The sequence below is a fragment of the Dermochelys coriacea genome, chromosome 11 (genome assembly GCF_009764565.3).
Source record: "Dermochelys coriacea isolate rDerCor1 chromosome 11, rDerCor1.pri.v4, whole genome shotgun sequence".
Lineage (NCBI taxonomy): Eukaryota > Metazoa > Chordata > Testudines > Dermochelyidae > Dermochelys > Dermochelys coriacea.
Genome location: NC_050078.2, coordinates 39,980,801 through 40,000,636, shown reverse-complemented (window position 1 = coordinate 40,000,636; position 19,836 = coordinate 39,980,801). Strand labels below are relative to the sequence as shown.

Here is a 19,836-nt window from a genome sequence, read left to right as displayed (position 1 = left end):
TATCTCTTTTTTGTCACAGTTCTTACCCTAGCCATTAGTTTTCTTTTCAAAATTTCAAGATGCTACTAGCTTAAGAGATTTTATCTATATGTTGTAATACTTTTCATAAGATAACATAGCTTGAAGAATTTATGGGTCTATTTCACTTTAAAATCGTTAGTTCTAATGACAGTCAACATTAGACAACCTTTTACCTTATAATATTGTGCCAAAACAGACACACTTAAGTAGTGGCAGCAGATGGAAGAGGTTAAAAGTATCAAATCCTGAATTACCAACTTTGCTAGGCCACCTTCCCTTCATAATTTAGACCCTTCTGTTGGAGATTTGAAAATATATTCTAGACAGATGACATGTTAACAGAATCATTTCATGGTTCAGTGTCTTCTCAGTATGATTTATCTCTATCTGTAGGCACCAGAGGTCCCTATTCAGGAGATTTATGAGCTAGTTCCAAGAATTCATTTTCGTGAGGGAGAATGTGTGCATTATCACAAAATAAAAGATTAACATTTGCTTTAAGATTATGCTTTCTTTTCATGATCAGTTTTAGGGTAAGATGCTTGCATGTAACCCCAGAGCTACCATCATGACTTTAAGGATGCATATAATTAAATGTTTGTGAGGGTATGAAAGTGGTTTTTATAACATTTGTGCACTAGCCCATGAACATATATCCATTCCTCTTCTAAAGCAATACAAACATACAAAGCTAGGTTCAGAAAGTTAGTGTATAATGAAACATTTTGACCTGAAACTTAACTGAGACTTTTTAAAAAAAATCTCTGCTATCTAATTCTTGCTGCAGGCACTGGATTTTCCACAGGACCAGGAAAAGGGAAGAGTTTGGCCACTGGAGCTTTCTTAAACACAGATTTTCAAACAAGTTTGGGGCCAACGTTTCAAGTTCTCAGCATCCACAGCTGGGATAAGATTATCAAGAGAGCTCAGTTTCCATTTAGACACACAAAGGGTAGAATTTTAAAAGGGCTCAGCTTCCAGCAGTTCCAACTGTGACATTTCCATGTTGCCAGCTGCTAAGTAGTTTGGCTATACCCTTTTAAATACATTAAAAATGGGGGACGAGAAACAGTGCCCTTGTTTTTTTCCCAAGTGATGCTGTCCCTCAATATCCACCAGCCTTCCACTATAATAATGCTAATAAGCTCCCAACCTACATGGGGGAGAGGGAGGAGGGCAGGGCAGAATGCAAATGCACTAGTGCAAGTAAGAAGGCAGGAACCTCTCCCCTTCCCATCCACAAAGGAAAAGCAAATTGAACAAGACAATTTGGTGCATGGGCTAAGTTGGGCGAGGGAATGACTGAAGCTTGCTGTACCTGCAAGATCCCGTTAAGAACGGTCTACATTCAAACCAAACACACTCACCAAACTCACGAGGGCCCTGAGCAGAGACAGGAGAATTGAAGACTTTTAATAGTCAAGTCAAAACCATAAGGGCAAAGGTGCAGAGCCTCCACAATCAAAGAAAGAGAGTCATGAAAACAAGGAGAGAGCAGGAAACCTGGAGCAATGACAGGGGTCGCTGAAAAAAGACATCTTAGTTCTTGGGGTTCACAAACATCACCATAGCATGAATTTCATCTTAATAGTGAGAATCTTATAGACCACCCTCACCTCCCATTATAGGTCACACAGGCCATCTGCCATTTATGGACATGTCCCCTCTCAAGCATAGTCCCATAACCACGGCAGCTACATCAATCAGTTACATGGAGGAGTAATGTTGGGAGAGTAATGAATTTTAAGCCTCTTTTAGCAAGATCTAGCAACTGCTATGGTGTTCGTAGTGTAAAGACAAACTACTTTGGGGTGGCTAGCTATTCCCTAGGCATCAACTCTTTGGAAAACAATATGAAGGGTTTCAATTAGTTATTGGTTGGAGTTACAGAATTCAGATCTGGATCAGGAATGGCAGGAGGCTGTGCTTAAACAGGAGCATAGAGGGGGAAAGGAAGCAAGGGGGAATAGGGATATGGGACAGTGGAAAGAATGATGGAAAGGAGCATTGGTGGCAAAAAGAGAAGCTAACAATGAGGGGACTGTGAGGAAAAAGGATGTAAAAAGTTGGGACAAATACCAATCAGCATGCACAAAACAGTGTCCAAGGTTCAAAGTGAGAAACCTGATTAAGTTTCTTCCATCACAGTCACTGACTGAAAAGTGTATTTCACTTTCAAGTTAGAGGAAGGGTTATAAATAAGTTATGAGTATCCCATATTCTGAAGCATTTCTGGACTGAACTTCTATTCCAAGAATACACTTTTGTATATAATCCACATTGATTTTTAATTTCTTTCCGGCTAGAAGAATGTGTTGGATTTATACCTTGTAATAGCTACATTCTAATATCAGATCCTGTATGTTGTTTGCTTGCTGACAAGAATGTTTGACTATTGCTAAGTTTTTTCTATTTTTAATGTTTCCACTGAAACCAACACATGAAAGCATTAGGAATTCAGCAGTCCAGTCATGCAATGCCTATTAACTTCAGTGGGGTTCCAGATCCAGAGCAACTACTGGATAAGACCCTTAATAGGGATTTGTTTGTGTGTGAAGGGTGTGACTATGGAAAGAGGTACATTCATTTATGGCCTGATCCAAAGCCCATTAAAGGCAATGGAAAAACTCCAAGTGACTTCAGTGAGCTCTGGATTGTGCCCTTAACTCTTACTGAAATGCATTGGATTCAATTATTTTTTCACAGCAGTCAGAGAGGGAAAAGACCCCTCAGCCATCCAGGCCATATCCCTGCCAGTGCAGGACTGTTCCCTATATGTTTCCCATTGATAACTGGAAAGATGATGGAACAAGTAATTAAATAATCAATTTGTAAGCAACTAGAGGATAATAGGGTTATAAGGAATAGCCAACATGGATTTGTCAAGAACAAATCATGCCAAAAAAACCCTACTTTCCTTCTTTGACAGAGTTACTGGCCTAATGGATAGGGAGGAAGCAGCAGACATGATATCTCTTGATTTTAGTACAGCTTTTGACACAGTCGCCCATAACATTCTCATCAGCAAACTAAAGAAATGTGGTCTAGAATAGATTAAATTACTGTAAAGTGGGTGCAAATCTAGTTGCAACACTGTACTCAGAGAAAAGGAGTACTTGTGGCACCTTAGAGACTAACAGATTTATTTGAGCATAAGCTTTCGTGAGCTACAGCTCACTTCATCGGATGCATTTGGTGGAAAATACAGTGGGGAGATTTATATACACACACAGAGAACATGAAACAATGGGTTTTATCATACACACTTTAAGGAGAGTGATCACTTAAGACGAGCCATCAACAGCAGCGGGGGGGGGGGAAGGAGGAAAACCTTTCATGGTGACAAGCAAGGTAGGCTATTTCCAGCAGTTAACAAGAACATCTGAGGAACAGTGGGGGGTTTGATGGGGGGGAGAAATAACATGGGGAAATAGTTTTACTTTGTGTAATGACGCATCCATTCCCAGTCTCTATTCAAGCCTAAGTTAATTGTATCCAGTTTGCAAATTAATTCCAATTCGGCAGTCTCTCGTTGGAGTCTGTTTCTGAAGTTTTTTTGTTGAAGGATAGCCACCCTGAGGTCTGTAATCGAGTGGCCGGAGAGATTGAAGTGTTCTCCGACTGGTTTTTGAATGTTATAATTCTTGACGTCTGATTTGTGTACATTTATTCTTTTACGTAGAGACTGTCCAGTTTGACCAATGTACATGGCAGAGGGGCATTGCTGGCACATGATGGCATATATCACATTGGTAGATGTGCAGGTGAATGAGCCTCTGATAGTGTGGCTGATGTGATTAGGCCCTATGATGGTGTCCCCTGAATAGATATGTGGACAGAGTTGGCAATGGGCTTTGTTGCAAGGATAGGTTCCTGGGTTAGTGCTTCTGTTGTGTGGTGTGTGGTTGCTGGTGAGTATTTGCTTCAGGTTGGGGGGTTGTCTGTAAGCAAGGACTGGCCTGTCTCCCAAGATCTGTGAGAGTGATGGGTCGTCCTTCAGGATAGGTTGTAGATCCTTGATGATGCGTTGGAGAGGTTTTAGTTGGGGGCTGAAGGTGATGGCTAGTGGTGTTCTGTTATTTTCTTTGTTGGGCCTGTCCTGTAGTAGGTGACTTCTGGGTAGTGAGTGTAGCTCATGAAAGCTTATGCTCAAATAAATTTGTTAGTCTCTAAGGTGCCACAAGTACTCCTTTTCTTTTTGCGAATACAGACTAACATGGCTGCTACTCTGAAACCTGTACTCAGAGAATAGTTATCAATGGTTCACTACAACTGGGAAGGTATATCTAGTGGAGTCCTGCAGTCCTGGATCTGATACTATTAAATATTTTCATTAATGACTTGGATAACGGAGTGGAGACTATGCTTATAAAATTTGCAACTGACACTAAGCGGGGAGGGGTTGAATGTACTTTGGACGACAGGGTTAGAATTCAAAACAATCTTGACAAATTGGGGAATTGGTCTGAATTCAACAAGATGAAATTTAGTACAGATAACTGCACTTAGGAAGGGAAAATCAAATGCACAACTATAAAATGGAGAATAACTGGCTAGGTGGTAGTACTGTTGAAAAGGATCTGGGAGTTATAGTGGATCACAAATTGGCAATGAGTCAACAACGTACTGCAGTTGCAAAAAAAAGGTTAATATCATTCTGGGGTGTATTTACAAGAGTGTTATATGTCAGACACAGGAAGTAACTGTCCTGCTCTAATCAGCACTGGTGAGGCCTCAGCTGGAGTAGTGTGTTCAATTCTGGGCACCACACTTCAGAAAAGATTTGGATAAATTGGAAAGACTCCAGAGGAGAGTAACAAAAATGAAAATGATTTAGAAAACCTGACCTATAAGGGAAAGTTTAAAAGAGGGGCATGTTTATGATTCTATGGTTTAGTCTTGAGAAAAGATAACTGAGGGGGAACTTGATAACAGTTTTCATATATGTTAAGAGCTGTTTAAAGAGGATGGTTATTAACTGTTCATGTCCACTGAAGGCAGGACAAGATGTAACTGACTTAATCTGCAGCAACAGAGATTTAGGTTAGCAATTAGGAAAAATGTTCTAGATATAAGAGTATTTAAGCTCTGGAATAGGCTTCCAAGGGAGGTTATGGAAGCCCCATCATTGGAGGTTTTAAAGAACAGGTTGGACAAATACCTGTCAAAGATGACCTAGGTTTATGTGGTTCTGCTTCAGTGCAGATGTATGGACTCCAGGTCCCTTCCAGCCTTACGTTTCTATGCTTTCTTGTCAGGGCCAGGGAATGGACAACCTGGCTTAGTGGTTAGCACTGGGTATGGGCTAAGGGGCCTGGAGCCAGTTTCCAGGAATCAGGCCACGTTAGAATACTGGGAGATCCAAATCAAGAGACAAATTGGCAGGCAGTGATCAAGAGTCAGTTACCAAGAGCCAGACAGAATCAGGAACCCAGGATACAGTTACTAAGAGTCAGGATATCAGAAGGTCAGATCCAGGCAACAGAACCAGGTAGCAGAATCAAGAGTCAGGCCAAGTCAGGATACCAGGAGGTCAGGTTCAGGACATGGAACCAGAGGGCAGGAACCAGGAGGCAGTTACCAAAGGTCAGGCTGAGCCAGGATACCTGGAGGTCTGAATCAGGAGGCAGGAACACATAAACACCAGACCAGCAATCCATGGCAGGGAGAAGCCCAGTTGTACCTGTTTCCTCCTCTGGCTTAAAAAGGAGCTACAGCCCAATCAGGAGCCTTGGATCTCTCTCAATCAAAAAGTAGGGGTGGGGCTTGTGCCCCTGTGGGACATCATAGACCCCTGTCCTGCTGCTGTCTGCTGGGTGGAGGACTGGAATGTGATGACTCTCAAAAACCCGTGGGGCCTGACATTTCTGTGATTGTTTTGTCCAGTTTAGTTTTAAAAGTCCCAAGCAATGCGGCTTCTACCAGTTCTGTTTCCTTCCTTAAATTTTCTTTCATTGCTCCTAGTTATACACCCCGGCCACATTCATTTACTCTCCTCCTTGGTGCTGACATCCTTCAAATATTCATAGACTGTTACTTCCTCCACAATCACTGCATAACTAAGATTAGATAGATAGATAGATTAGATGGATAGATAGATAAAATGATAGATCTTTTAACTTTCCTAAGAAATCCTATGAAATCAATCCTTCCAGCTCCAGGATAATTTTGTTGCTCATTCAGGGCCTGATCCATTATCTTCAATGGGCTTTGGATCAGTCTTTTAAGGGACACAGCAAAAAAAGAATAATAATTCTACTAAAAAGAGAGTGCAAGAGAGAACTATCCTGCTCTTTGGTTGTTTATTGGAAATTAAGTTGTGGTCTTATTCCAGTTCCTAACTGACAAGTGTCTAAATCGTAATGCCACTGTTACTGGCATGCTTGTTGACAATCTGAGCAGAAAGACTCAGGATTGAATTAACATGGCAACTGAAATATTCTATCACACAAATTCAGGGATTAAGGAATATTGGGGTTTTAGTGTAGGGAAGCTTGCACTGATTCTGGCTATGTTGTATCTGTCCCTTGAACAAGTAGAGGACTTCTGTGTCCAAATCTGTCAGTCTGGCACTTCTCATTAGCACTAATGTTTCTTAAGTTCATTCAGGAGGGTTAATTGTCCTTTCCTTGATGAAACACCTCAAAATTCTATGTTAATGTAATGAAATGCGTAGCGCATATAACCAGTCTGACATACAAAAATGCTGTTGGAAATGGAAAGGTGTGAACCAGCTGTAGCCATGTATGTAGGGGAAATGAGGACATGATATTTTCAGACAATCCAAAACAAATACATGGGTCACTCATTGCAAATGGCAGTTACACCCCTCCCTCAAACTAAGATTCAAATCAGTCCATTCAGCAAAATGGCCAATAGAGAATCAACAAAGTTGGAATAATATAGGATGCTTTGCAGAAATGAGATTTGGACAGTAAATCAATACTTCATAACATTTATTGTCCATTCTAACTTGGTGGCATTTTATATTTCCAGATTAAATGCTTGTTTGACTGTAGGTTATCATAGTCACCGCAGAATTCTGTAACAAACTTTAGTGCAATCTCATCCCTGCATCATTATACAGTATATATGTACAAACAGCAGAAACTTAGCTTGTAATTGCCATTTAAACCATAAGACAATGAAAGCCTGAAAGAAACAGAGAGCCTCCATTTTAGCATGAGACACTATGGGAGAGTGAAAAACTGGGAGCTGCCTCCCCCCATATAGATACCTTTTAACGTTGTTTTTTTATCCAGGTTGGGGTGGGTATGCAGTATGCAGCACTGTGCCTTCCCGGGAACTTCCACCTCAGCGTACTGCTAGATCCAATGCTGTATAACTGAGAATCTGCAGAAGCAACTGAATGCTGGGGAGTTCATTTGAGTTCTCTTTCCTCCCTCTCCTTTGATTTGCTTTGCACCAGCACTCCAGAGAGCTAAATATGTTTGTTTGGGCCTATGAATAAATCAGCTGATCATGAGGGCAGGGTTTATCACTTACACAAGCCAAAAGGCAGTGGAATTTTTTAATTAATTTATTTAATTGTGATGGAGTGGATCAATAGATATTAAGAGAAGATATTACAAGCCCATTGTATTGTGCCCCCACCCCATACATACTGAACAATCACATACTTTCAATCAAATGACTTATTTTCAGTTAAGGGAAAACAACAAGAAGGAACAAAAGTAAAATCTCCATGAGTGAGCATCATGTACATGTCTCCTCTGTAAGAGGCTACAGCAATTCTAAGAACAAAAATGACTGATGTCTCTGCCATCAACAGATTTCCTAGAAATTCAAAAGTGTGTGACACACAAAACAAGAGCACCAGAGGGTCACAGCTTCATGTGCACACCTTGCTCTAAAGGCCTGCCTCCTTACAGTCACTGTCCTGCTCATGAAAGGTGCCAGATTGATAGTCATGGAAAATTAAATTCAGAGGGTTGTGTACTATACAATGTAGGCAGCTACGTTGCAAGCTTCCCCCATGTGCAATGCTTCCACATACTGCTCCTTTAGTGTGCTTGAACCATGTCCTGGAGACAAAATCTTTGAGTGAGAGAGATGCCTGTGACCCTAAAAGCTCCTCAAGACCCTTTGGCAAACGGTTGATTGTTCTGTAACAGCAACTCCTATCTGACCTGACAAACTCACTGCTCACCAAACATACTGTTTTCATAGTATTTATCTATAAAGAATGCCTTGTGAAGTATCAAATGAAAGCTCAAATCACACTGGTCATCAGAAGCATTGCAAGATATATGCATGGTCTAGGTGTACGGAATTTTGTGTACCTACCAATAATACATGTGTAACCAGGCAGTTGACAAACAGTTTTTTTCTTCCAAATAGTAGATAAGATGTATCTCTCTCTGTCACATGTAAATTAAGCCAACACAATGGACACCCTGTTTGCATGTGAAGTCAATAGGTAAAATGGGTTAACGGGGATGTGAGACCATCAGGAGGGAGCACACTGGACATCAAGCATTTGGGAGAAGAATCTTATTTGGGGGTGCATTTCAAAAGTTTACTAGACTATAAGAGGAAGGAAAAAAGACCCGTTTCTATTCAATTTACTGAGGAAATCTCTTGTAGGGTGGGGGAAGATATTCATGAAAACTTGGATTCTGGTTATGACTGAAAACCAGCGGGTCTGACAAAGACTGAATGATTGGAAGGACTCCACTTTATTAAATAGAAAAGGTAACCATTGATAAGTGAAGACCTAGGATTGCATTTTATGGTTTTGTTTTATCTGTAACATGTTGTTCTTACTATCCTTACTTACTAGCTCTTAAAACCTTTGTTAATAAAGGTGTATTTATTTTCACTATAGATAGATTACAGTGCTGTGTTGTTATAAAGAATCTGATCCTGAGTTATTCTAGTCAAGCTGTGTGTACTCTGTCCCTTCAGGGATAGCCTACTTGGTTATTCATACAAGTGTCCAATGACAGGAGTTGGATACAACAGAGGGGCAACAGATAGACTCTAGCAGAGGAGCTTGGGAATTGGTTTGTGTCTGTCAGTAGCCTGCACAAGAGAGAGTGAGATCTGCAGAGACCTGGAAGTTAGTGTGTGTTGGTGGCCAGAGGCTGTTGGTTTTCATGGATAGACAAGACTGCTTCATGCCAGAGGCATGCACAAGTCGGGGAGGGGCAAAGCAGCAGCATGGGACTCCCTTAATAGTGGGGGGGGGGGGCAGGCACAGAACTCCTCTGGCCCTAGGGCTGCGGTAGGGAGAGCAAAATCTTCTGGCTTTAGGGCCACAGTGGGGTCACAGAACATGTCAAATTTAAATTCCTGTGCACACCCCTGCTCCACACTAAGGGTAGATAGTAGCAAGGTACTGGAGCCTCCCTTGCTGCTTTAATTGCCATGTCCTGTTTTATATTTGTGCCTCAGCAACAAGATGAACTGCTGCCTCAGTCTGAATAATTGTTGGAAGAGTGGTGGCAGTTCACATCTGGGTCGGGTACAAGGAGATAACATTATGACGCAGAACCTAAGACAGCCTCATCTGCATATAAATAGACCTAATCAGAAATGCAAATTGCAATCAGAAGAAATTTTAAAAGCCCGTGATAATTGTGCGATTGTGCAGATAACAAAAGGTTAAACACTTTTATTGTCAAAGCTTTTAAACTGCTATCAGCCAGTGGCAATTCTTTCTTTACAAACGCAATGTGGAAAAGGCAACTATATGCCAATTTGCAGTCAACCTTGGACAAATACTTGAGAGATATTTCCTATTTTTCCTAACCGTGGCCCACTTGTTAAACCCTATTTCACACTGTCAATAAAATCTTGACTTGTCCAGTTAGAAACCCCAATCAGGTGATGGTAAAGCAAAACAAAAACAGATGATGTGAAATGAAATATTCAGGTGATATTAATAAATATGGAGATAGCTTCCATCTTCTTTTTATATGCATACTGCACATCTTATCATCCAAGGGTAAATGAAAAAAAGAAATGATGGACACAATTTAGTGCAACTGACAGATTGCTACATAACATTCTCAAAATTACATGTATTTCTTCCATAATCAGACAAGTCTAAGATTCCTGAGGAATGCCATTTAAAAACATTATGCTACATTTCAGATACTAGTTTCTGCCTATGTTGAAACAAATGCTTTTATTAATTACAGCTAAGAAAATTATATTTGCAGTCTATTGTTGAAGGTATATAAAATCAAAACCCAAGAGAAGAATAAAGTAAATATAGAATTCTATTATTTCAACTAGCCCTTACTATTAATTATTTCTAAAGTCAGATTGAATAGGAATCCTCATAATGATGACAACTCTTTTTTATCTGTTTTCCAGTGATGGTTTCTTACAATTCGAGGAGAAATTGTTTACCAAATATTTATTTTACTTCTCACTAGACTCCTTGTGAACAACAAACTAGTGAGTCAAGAGAGCCATCTAGTGCCATACCTTGGAATCTTAAAAAGCGTTTTCACAGGATGCATTTCAAATAAAGGTGGGTCTCCATCACCCAATTCAATAGCTGTGATCCCAAGGGACCATACGTCACACCGAGCATCATATGAGTAGTCATACTGTTGTTCACAAGCAATGACCTGTCAGATAAAAGCAGGGAAAACAATGCATTAACCTTCGCATAAATTCACGCGGTTCTAGCATGACATTAATGTACTTTTGATTACCAAAAATCACATGCAACTCCTATTTCTGCAGCTTTGCCTGCATTTTCCAGATGGAAAAGTCCTATAGAATTATAACCCTCTCCTTGGGTTTGTTTGTTTTTATTTAAAAAAATATTCCCACAAAATTTAATAGAGAATTATATCCCTGCTATAGAACTGTACCGGATGCTTCAAACAACTCTACAAAAAAATTCTCTACTAAATTCTATATATTTTAATTTCTACTGAAACCTATTACAATTCTATTTCATACCTATTAACTTCTACAGCTATTTGTAAGGTGAAAAGGTGATTTGCATTATAAGAATATTCCATCATTCACTCTCATCAGTCAATTTCTTGCAAATATATGTAGTTTGCCCCCTCTGGATTTGAGTAAATAGAAAAAGCTGAATCAATATATCATGGGCCTGATCTAAAACCCATTGAAGTTAACAGAAGGTTTTCCATAGACTTCAAAGGGGCTTTGGATCAGAACCTGCCAGTGAAAGTCAGTGTCTACATTCATATTATCACAAGTTTCACAACTAGATATAAGCTCAAAACAAACCCCTAAATGTGAACGTCCGCAAACCTTGCTGTGGAGGTCAAAAACCAAATCCAGGTTAAAATTTGATCCTTATCTCTATAAATGCATGAAACAAAACCTCAGATCCCAAAAACCTTGCACTTACTGTTGTTTGGAATCTTGAGCCAAATTTTCCAGCTCAAACTCCTCAAACACCACTACCAAGTGCTCTGAAAACTTTTTACACTCTGTTGTGTCATTAATAGGTATATGCATGGTTTTCTGAATGGGGTTAAATTAAATTGCAAATTTGTACTAACTATAAACAGAATTGCTGACAGCACAAATTATTTTCTTATAAAAGAAGTAAAGAGCGTTGAATATACAAGATAAGAAAATCTAGCAGAGGCAGTAGAAGTTATGGTTAGAATACAAGCATCTCCTATGACAGCAATAATTTATTTTTAATCAAGTCTTTCCACTTGGTCGATCTAGTTTAGTTGTTTGTCTACAGCAAATTGATTCCGAAAAATTAGACCCCCACCTGAACTTTCTCACAAAGCTAGAACCAAATGTTGTGATAACTCTCCTCCTTAATTTTTTTCACTTTAGTATGTCAGAGAAATTCCTGCTTCTATTCTGTTCTGTTTGGTTTTGTATATCACCCTCATCAGCAAGATGTCTGAGTGTTCCCCAGTAGTGCATTAAACATCATCATCATCATCATCATCATGTGAGGTTGTTTTTTTCCCTCTTATCCTCACTCAAGAGGTAAAATTAGAGTAAAAAGTTTGTGGGGCTTCATTCCACAATCTTGGACTGATCCCCAGGAAAGGTCCATCTCCTAAACAGACAAGCTTTACTCTCAAAAAGAAAGGGAGTACTTGTGGCACCTTAGAGACTAACAAATTTATTAGAGCATAAGCTTCATCGGATGAAGTGAGCTGTAGCTCACGAAAGCTTATGCTCTAATAAATTTGTTAGTCTCTAAGGTGCCACAAATACTCCCTTTCTTTTTGCGAATACAGACTAACACGGCTGCTACTCTGAAATCAAGCTTTACTCTGACACTGGACAGTTCCATTGTATCTGAGGAGTGGATTTGTCAACTACTGTCCTCATCGCAGAGCTTTAGATCAGGGGTTCTCAAACTGGGGGTGGGGACCCCTCAGGGGGTCACGAGGTTATTACATGGGGGGTCACGAGCTGTCAGCCTCCACCCCAAACCCGCTTTGCCTCAGCATTTATAATGGTGTTAAATATATTTAAAAAGTGTTTTTAATTTATGGGGGGGGAGTCGCACTCAGAGGCTTGCTATGTGAAAGGGGTCACCAGTACAAAAGTTTGAGAGCCCCTGCTTTAGATGATCATGAAGGTATCATCCTAGGCCCAAGCAATTGAATGCCTTGAAAATATGGACAAAGACCTTGAATTTGGCACGGTATTCTATGGGACACCAGTGTAAAGACCAGTTTGATGTGCTCACAGTAGCCCACGTTGCTAAAAAGATATGCTGTCATGTTCTGTACTAGTTAGAGTTTCCAGGTGGCTGCATGCCCAGGTATGTTGCAGTGCTGTAGGACTGGAAGCACCAAAATACCCCATAGGCAGAACAGGAATCAAGACATGCAGTAATCGTCTGTGTGGTCACTGTGGGCCAGAAGAGGTAGATATTTGCTGGGCTGCCTAGGATGGCAGGACTCATGGAGTTAGCCATGCTAGCCACAGGGAAATAAAAACAGAAGTCTAGTGATAAAACCTCTTCATGACATGTCCTGCTCCAGAGGTCTGGATAACTTCTTATTATTACAGTACCACATGAGACTTCGCACATACAGGATGATACTTTCCCTGCCAAGAGGAGTTTATAATTTAAGGGTATAATTCTACACCCATTGAAACCAATGCTAGCTTTGCCATTAACTTCATCAGGCCCTAAACTAGACAACATAGGGCACACAAGACAGGGAAAGAGAAAGTAACACACAGGATTATGCAGTGGAGAAGTTTGGCATGTGTACTTCTAATTTGGAGACAGGATGACAGATGCATTTGTATGTACATTTATCAGAACTGAAACATCAAACCCTTTTGAGATTTGCCTAGGATTATTTAGAACTGAAATTATTTTTGTCTTGGCTTTAGTAGATATAGAACATGTAGAAAAGGATCGCTGCAAGCATATAATATACCGCTGAATGATTATGGCTGGAGCTCTGCTAGCTGGAGACAAGCACTGTATAATTAGCACTGCTGACCCACCAGCTGAAAGTAGTTTTGAGGTTAAAGGGCTGAAGCTTCTTGGGAAAGGTGCTACTGTACTCAGTTGACAGCACGAGGTAAGCAGTTTATGAGGTGTGTGAGCACAATGCTGAAAGCAGAGCAGAGTGTATAAAAAATGAAGCTGGTACAAATTGTTACCCTTGCTCCAAGGAGAGCAAAACTGCTAACCATGCAAGTCAACAAATAAAATAAACCAGCTGAATGTCTTTCCACATGACATTATGCAGCCTATTTAATTTAATCTGATCTCATTTTAGGGGTAAAAAATATGTTCATAGGCCTTGTATACACTAGCGACATTTCCTAAAAGTCTCTCACTGGTTCAGTTCCACTGGTGTTTAGCTACACTGGAAGAACTGGTGTAGGCACACCAAGGTGAGTGTCTCTCTCTCTCTCTCACACACACACAAGCCAGAGTAAACACGAGGCCTAAATTGGTTATTTATTCCCCTTTCTTTATTCATGAGTTCGAGATCTTATTCAAAGATGACTTTTTTAAAACGTTTATCAATGAAAGATAAATTTTAATTGTTTTTTAAGTTAATTGAATTTCAGAACAATTTATATTAGTAGCTAATTATTGATTAGGACACAGAGCCTCCCTAACCCCTTTCCTGTCAGTGCAGGGTTCATACACCATCACACACAGTTTTCACAGGGAATTAGGCTTGGGGGCTCAGGGGTAATGGAATTTTCTTCACACTGCAGAGAAACTTACCAAGCCCTCCATATCTGTCATTCCAGCTAGACTGGAATAGCATCTAGAACCACTGCACCCTACAAAAGCGATTGTGGCAACTGGCTCTACATAATTACAGATCTATAGGGTGTTTCTTCAGCTTTCCTCAAAGCCCCGCTTCATGCTGCCTATCTAGGAAGTCAGCACTCCTGCAGGCAAAGGGTGACATGATGCAAATGTCCCCACTCTGCACAGTAGATTTGGTGTTGTCCCACTGCTTTTTTGACCTTCTCAGCTACTGTGCTGATAAATCAATTTTTTTCTTCAAGGACTTATCTGTAGCTTTCTGAATTCCGTTGTATTGCTTCAATGCTGTTAGCAGCTCCAGCATAACTTTTTAATTCCTATTGCAGTTCATTGTAGCTTTAGTTTGACCTTCATCAAAACTTAAAAAAGAAAAAAAATAACCAAGGAAGAAGCTAAATTTTCTCTAGTTTGTTTAAATTCTTTATCCACTTCCCAAAAACATCTGTGTTCCCAATGACATGTCACTTTACTGAAATCATGTGAGTCAGCTCCCATAAGGTGGTGACTCAGAGGAAGTCACAAGCAGTTAGCCCGTACATAGCTAATTAAATGGACATTATTTTTCTCCTTCACTTTCTTGAAATGTCAAAAATATTTATCTGCTTGGGCTACAAAGCTGCTACAGTCTATCCCCGGATCATGTTTGTCTAGTTACTTGCATGGTCCTCATCACAGCATTGTGTGAGTTCTTCAAAAATATTATGAAATTTGTCCTCAATACCCTGTGAGGCAGATGTAGCAGTTCCCCCATTTTGCAGTCAGGGAAGTGAAGTGAAATATGGAGAGATTTATTCTCAGGATCAGCTAAAGGTCACAGAGGTTATGTATGGCAGAGTCAGGAAGTAAATCCAGATCTCCTTAGTCCAAGTCCAGTGACTTAAAACACAAAGCCATACTTTCCCTACATAAGCATGGCATGTTGCCATTGTTTCTAATTCTAAAATCTATTGTCCACAGTTTGACAGCAAAATTCACTCTTCATCTAAACTTTGTTAGAAAGTTTATTTACAAGCTATGCCAAAATAATTAAATGAGTGTCACAGGGAATTGCATTCATGATGGATGATGTAGTGAAGGGATATCAGCACTGTTTACAAAACAATGTCATTGAGCTTCTGTAGGCTTCACAAACAGTTTAAGGCCTACAATATTCCAACAAAGAGGAGAGAACATATGAAGCATCGTTAGATACTCTCCTCTCTACAGGTGACAGCTTATGACTTCAGTATATATGGTACATCCTAGTAAAACTACATTACATTAAAAATCCCGGCATCCCAGGTGAGAAGCACTTAAAAAAATCAAATTCTATGTCAATCTATTGTGAGTTCTCTTTGTTTCCAACTAAATTTAATATGCAATGAAACATACCTTCAAGTGTATTTCAGGCAGTTTTCCATCACTCACCTCTAGCAAAAGAACTGCTCAGAAAACACATTGCATTTGTTGCCACCTTGCTATTGAGTATGTAGAATGTATATGGATTGCATTATCACAGACTCTGACTGATTACTGAACTGAAGACAGTTTGCCATTTACCTTGGGATTTGTTAGGATTTTACCATTGTGTGCCCTTCACAGCAGCTTGTAGTGGGGTGGGAGGGAAAGTAAGATTCTGATTTATTGCTTCACCCATGGAAGATGAGCATGGACAGCAAAGCAATTGTTTGGAAGCAAAGCAATTGGTTTGTGCAGCTGGTCGCAGTTTCTGTCTTGGCGCCTAAGGCCTTGTCTATACTACAAATGCTTTGCTGGTATAGCAACACTGGTATAGCTATTTCCACAGAGCACCCCGGCATAGATGCAACATATGCCAAAAGAAGGAGTTTTTCTGTCAGCATGGTAATACTACCTCCACAAACAATAATTAGCACTGTTGTGTCAGCATAGCTGCACCTACACTGGCGGGTTTGCTGGCATAACTATGTCTGCTCGGGGGAGGAGGGGGCTTCATACACACACACACAGACCATCATAGCTATGCAAACAAATCTTTGTATTGTAGGTCTGGCCTAAAACTGTGACTTCCTGGTCCCAAAACGATACTGCTACCTATTTTGAGTACTGTACTAAAGTTGCAAAAAAGAAAAGGAGTACTTTTGGCACCTTAGAGACTAACAAATTTATTTGAGCATAAGCTTTCGTGAGCTACAGCTCACTTCATCGGATGCATTCGGTGGAAAATACAGTGGGGAGATTTATATACATTTATATACATATATTTATATGTCTATATAAATCTCCCCACTGTATTTTCCACCGAATGCATCCAATGAAGTGAGCTGTAGCTCACGAAAGCTTATGCTCAAATAAATTAGTTAGTCTCTAAGGTGCCACAAGTACTCCTTTTCTTTTTTGCGAATACAGACTAACAGAGCTGCTACTCTGAAACCTGTACTAAAGTTAATGCTCATTCTCCTGTGCATCCAATTCCATAGACCCGACAGTGGGGCTTCAGGATATATGTGGCTTTAAGGGACCAGATCCTGACCTAGCAATCACAGGCTCATTGTCAAGATCCACCCTTCCTGAAGAGCATCCGGGTTTTGTCCTGTCTTCTGAGATATAGCTGGTGTCTAGACAACCCTCTGCAGAGCAAGAATCTTTTAAATTGAAACAAAAGGCAAAACATGACAGTCTGCCTTCTGTGCAAGAGATCCAGAACCACATATTCCTGGGGACACTTGTCCTTCTGTCAAAGAGTGCTTTAAGCCTCTCAGGTTCTCAGGGACTGATGTTTGAGATTTTCTTTTTTCTTTTCTCCTCTGTGCAAGGAGGCTAGAAAGGGAGAGGCACCAAAAGAAAATCCTAGACCAGGGAGTATGTTACCTACCCTGCCTCCCTTGCTCAAATACATAGTCAGACTTGTACCATATCCAAGAGTGTTCTTCCTCATTGACCCAAGCACAGACTGAGGAGGATTTCACCTCGGCTACCGTCATCTAGATCCAAAACCTGAATCCTAGCAGAAGAGTGCAGTGTCTCTCAGAATGTATGCTTAGCATGATGTGGCCCTGTTCTCATCTGGGACTTAGGCTCTACAGTAATACAATCAAATATAATAGTAAGTGCCAAACATTTCTTGAAATTTCTGTGCAATAAAATTCAAAATTGTATCTATGCTCTACTGCTACCATACTAGATTTATTGTTTTGTTTTCCCACCAAATGAGTTCGATTTTCAGAAATTTCAATATTCATTCATCTTCATGGCAAATAATACCAATTCAGAGGAACGTACAAGAATCTTCTTTAGAGTCATTTATGAAATAGCCTATCCTGGGAGAAGTTTCTTCCTAACCCCAGATAGTTAATCACTGGTTTATGCCCTAGATAATATAAGATTAATATCCCCTTTTGTTTTTAATCTTATCTGATGTAATGCATGCTATGAAAACAAAACTAACCTCTAAAAAGAGTTCTTTCAGTAATGCATCTTATAAGCAGTGCTCTGAAAATAGATATTTGCCACACATGCATTACATACGCTGTAAAAACATATTTTCAAAATTTTCCTCACAAAAGGCAGAAAGGCCACACATTTTCTTTTTAGCTTTATTTTCTATTACAAAATGTAAACAAGCTTTGCATGCATGATCATTTTTAAATTATTTTCAGACAACAAAAAAATTAAAATAAATTTGTTTTTATACTTTCTGATTTCTCACCTGTTTAAGTTGTCTCCCTTTACCATGTGGATTCCAAGAGTTTCTTGTGGTAATCAGAATTTACAACCAAAAAAAAGTTTCATATTTGAATGGCACCTAAATGCATAGTCAAAATGCTCATACCAGAAGAGCTAATTTTAGCTAAATAGAAGTTAAAGCAAAGAGACCTAAAGCTATTAACCCAGGGCTGACCTTGAGTCCCATGATGTAGGCAAGTGAGCAGTGAACAAGATAAATTGAAGGAGGAAATGGGGGAACATACTGGGTGCTTTTTAGAGGATTGTATGCACCGCACATGTCTATTTAGAATTAATTTTGAAACACAGAACAGAGTACAATTTTCAAATGAATGCAGCTCTGAGATTTGGGGCTTGGAGTTGGAATTTCTGTTCCAGATATTAGATGCCTTTTAACTACAGGTACTAACCTGATTTTTAGGGTTCATATAGTTTAGGTTTAAACAAAAGAAACCTGCTCTAAGATGAAATCTGGCATAAGGCAACTTCTTGGAGCAAAAATCAGGCCCTGAACCTGAAAGCCCTTTATTCACAGGAATATTGGATGTCAGAAGGACGGCTCTTGTGAAACTTTGCAGGATCAACCCATTGCTTTTGATATTTTTCAAATATATGAATGTAAACAACAATATTGTGCTAGTTTAATATTTGTGTTTACATAATGTAGAGAGAGCACCTCATATTACAGTATGATACTGCAAGTATTTTCTCATTGTTCCAACATTCAGTTTATTCTCTCTCTCCCAAAAAAAAAAATCTTCAGATTCAAAGCCATAAACTAAACAGGAGTTTTTTAAAATAAAAGGTGCTGTGGGTATATCTAGTTGAGCACCTGCTACTCTAACATTCTCAGAAGCATGCTCTTGTGCTCTGAAGTAGTAAATTTCATGGAGATGTCTATTTCACCAAGAAGGAGGAAAGCATTCTGCTGTTACTGGAATAATCTTGCTGAATGCTATGTTCTCTTGGCTAGTAACACGGACCCAAAACCAGGAGCTGATACAGCTTCAGACTCCTCGTTTGAAGTCCTGGCCCCATTTAGGTCAACAGCAAAACTCCCACTGATTTCTAAGATAGATGCTAGCAATGAAATCTAGGCTCCACTGAACTTATATATCATCTTTTCCAAAGTGAAAGTCCCTATTATATCTGTATGTCACTCTCCTATCCATACAGCTCTTCAATGGACACATTATTAAATGTTTTGTGCTCAACAGCCCCATAAGTAACTAGCATCTATGCACATCTGTCATTTTCTGATGGTTATAAGTAAAGTGTAAAAGTTGGTGTCCATGCTACCTCAGTCTGTGTTGTTTTTAAGTCACCCCCAATGTCCATCCCAGATCCTGTATGGCAATTCCTGTTCCTAAAACTAGATTTGGTACAGGGTGAAAGTGTGCTGATTCACATTAGATTTACACTTAAGTTCTGAGGTTCAGATTTCAGGCTGGACCAGGTCAAGAGTTTAGCTTTAATACTGCTAAAATCTTGTGAGCTTCTCTTGCAAAGTTTTGGATGAATGTGTTAGAACTCAAATGAGATCATCTGATTTTGTGATATTTTCACTATTCAGGGTAAGAATCTTGCAAAAACCACAGCACTGTTCCTTTGACCACTTCTGAACCAGAACTGGAAATGAGACACCACTCCCCTCCTTTTATTATTATATTTTTTTAAGATTCGGAATTAAAGATGTATAGGTGAGTTCAATTCAAAGGATTCAAATTTGACTCTCCTCCCTTGCCCCCGGAGCATTTTAGGGATGAAGAGAGATTTGAGGTAACTTATTTAACAGGTGACAAGTAGTATGTATAAAGTAACCTCAGCAATGATTCTGCTGAATCTAGCCTGGCTGTATTCTCTGTTTCCGTCTCTGCAACTGA

The 19,836-nt window shown here is 39.7% G+C and overlaps 1 protein-coding gene across 1 annotated transcript in view; it reads right to left on the bottom strand.

Annotated features, from left to right (window-relative positions):
• Window positions 1-19,836, bottom strand: part of MYO3B (myosin IIIB) — a 312,077-nt gene that overhangs the window by 265,965 nt on the left and 26,276 nt on the right. The window contains exon 7 of the mRNA XM_043504856.1: window positions 10,480-10,625. Within this exon, the coding sequence (XP_043360791.1) occupies window positions 10,480-10,625 (146 nt within the window). The remainder of the gene's footprint in view (window positions 1-10,479; window positions 10,626-19,836) is intronic.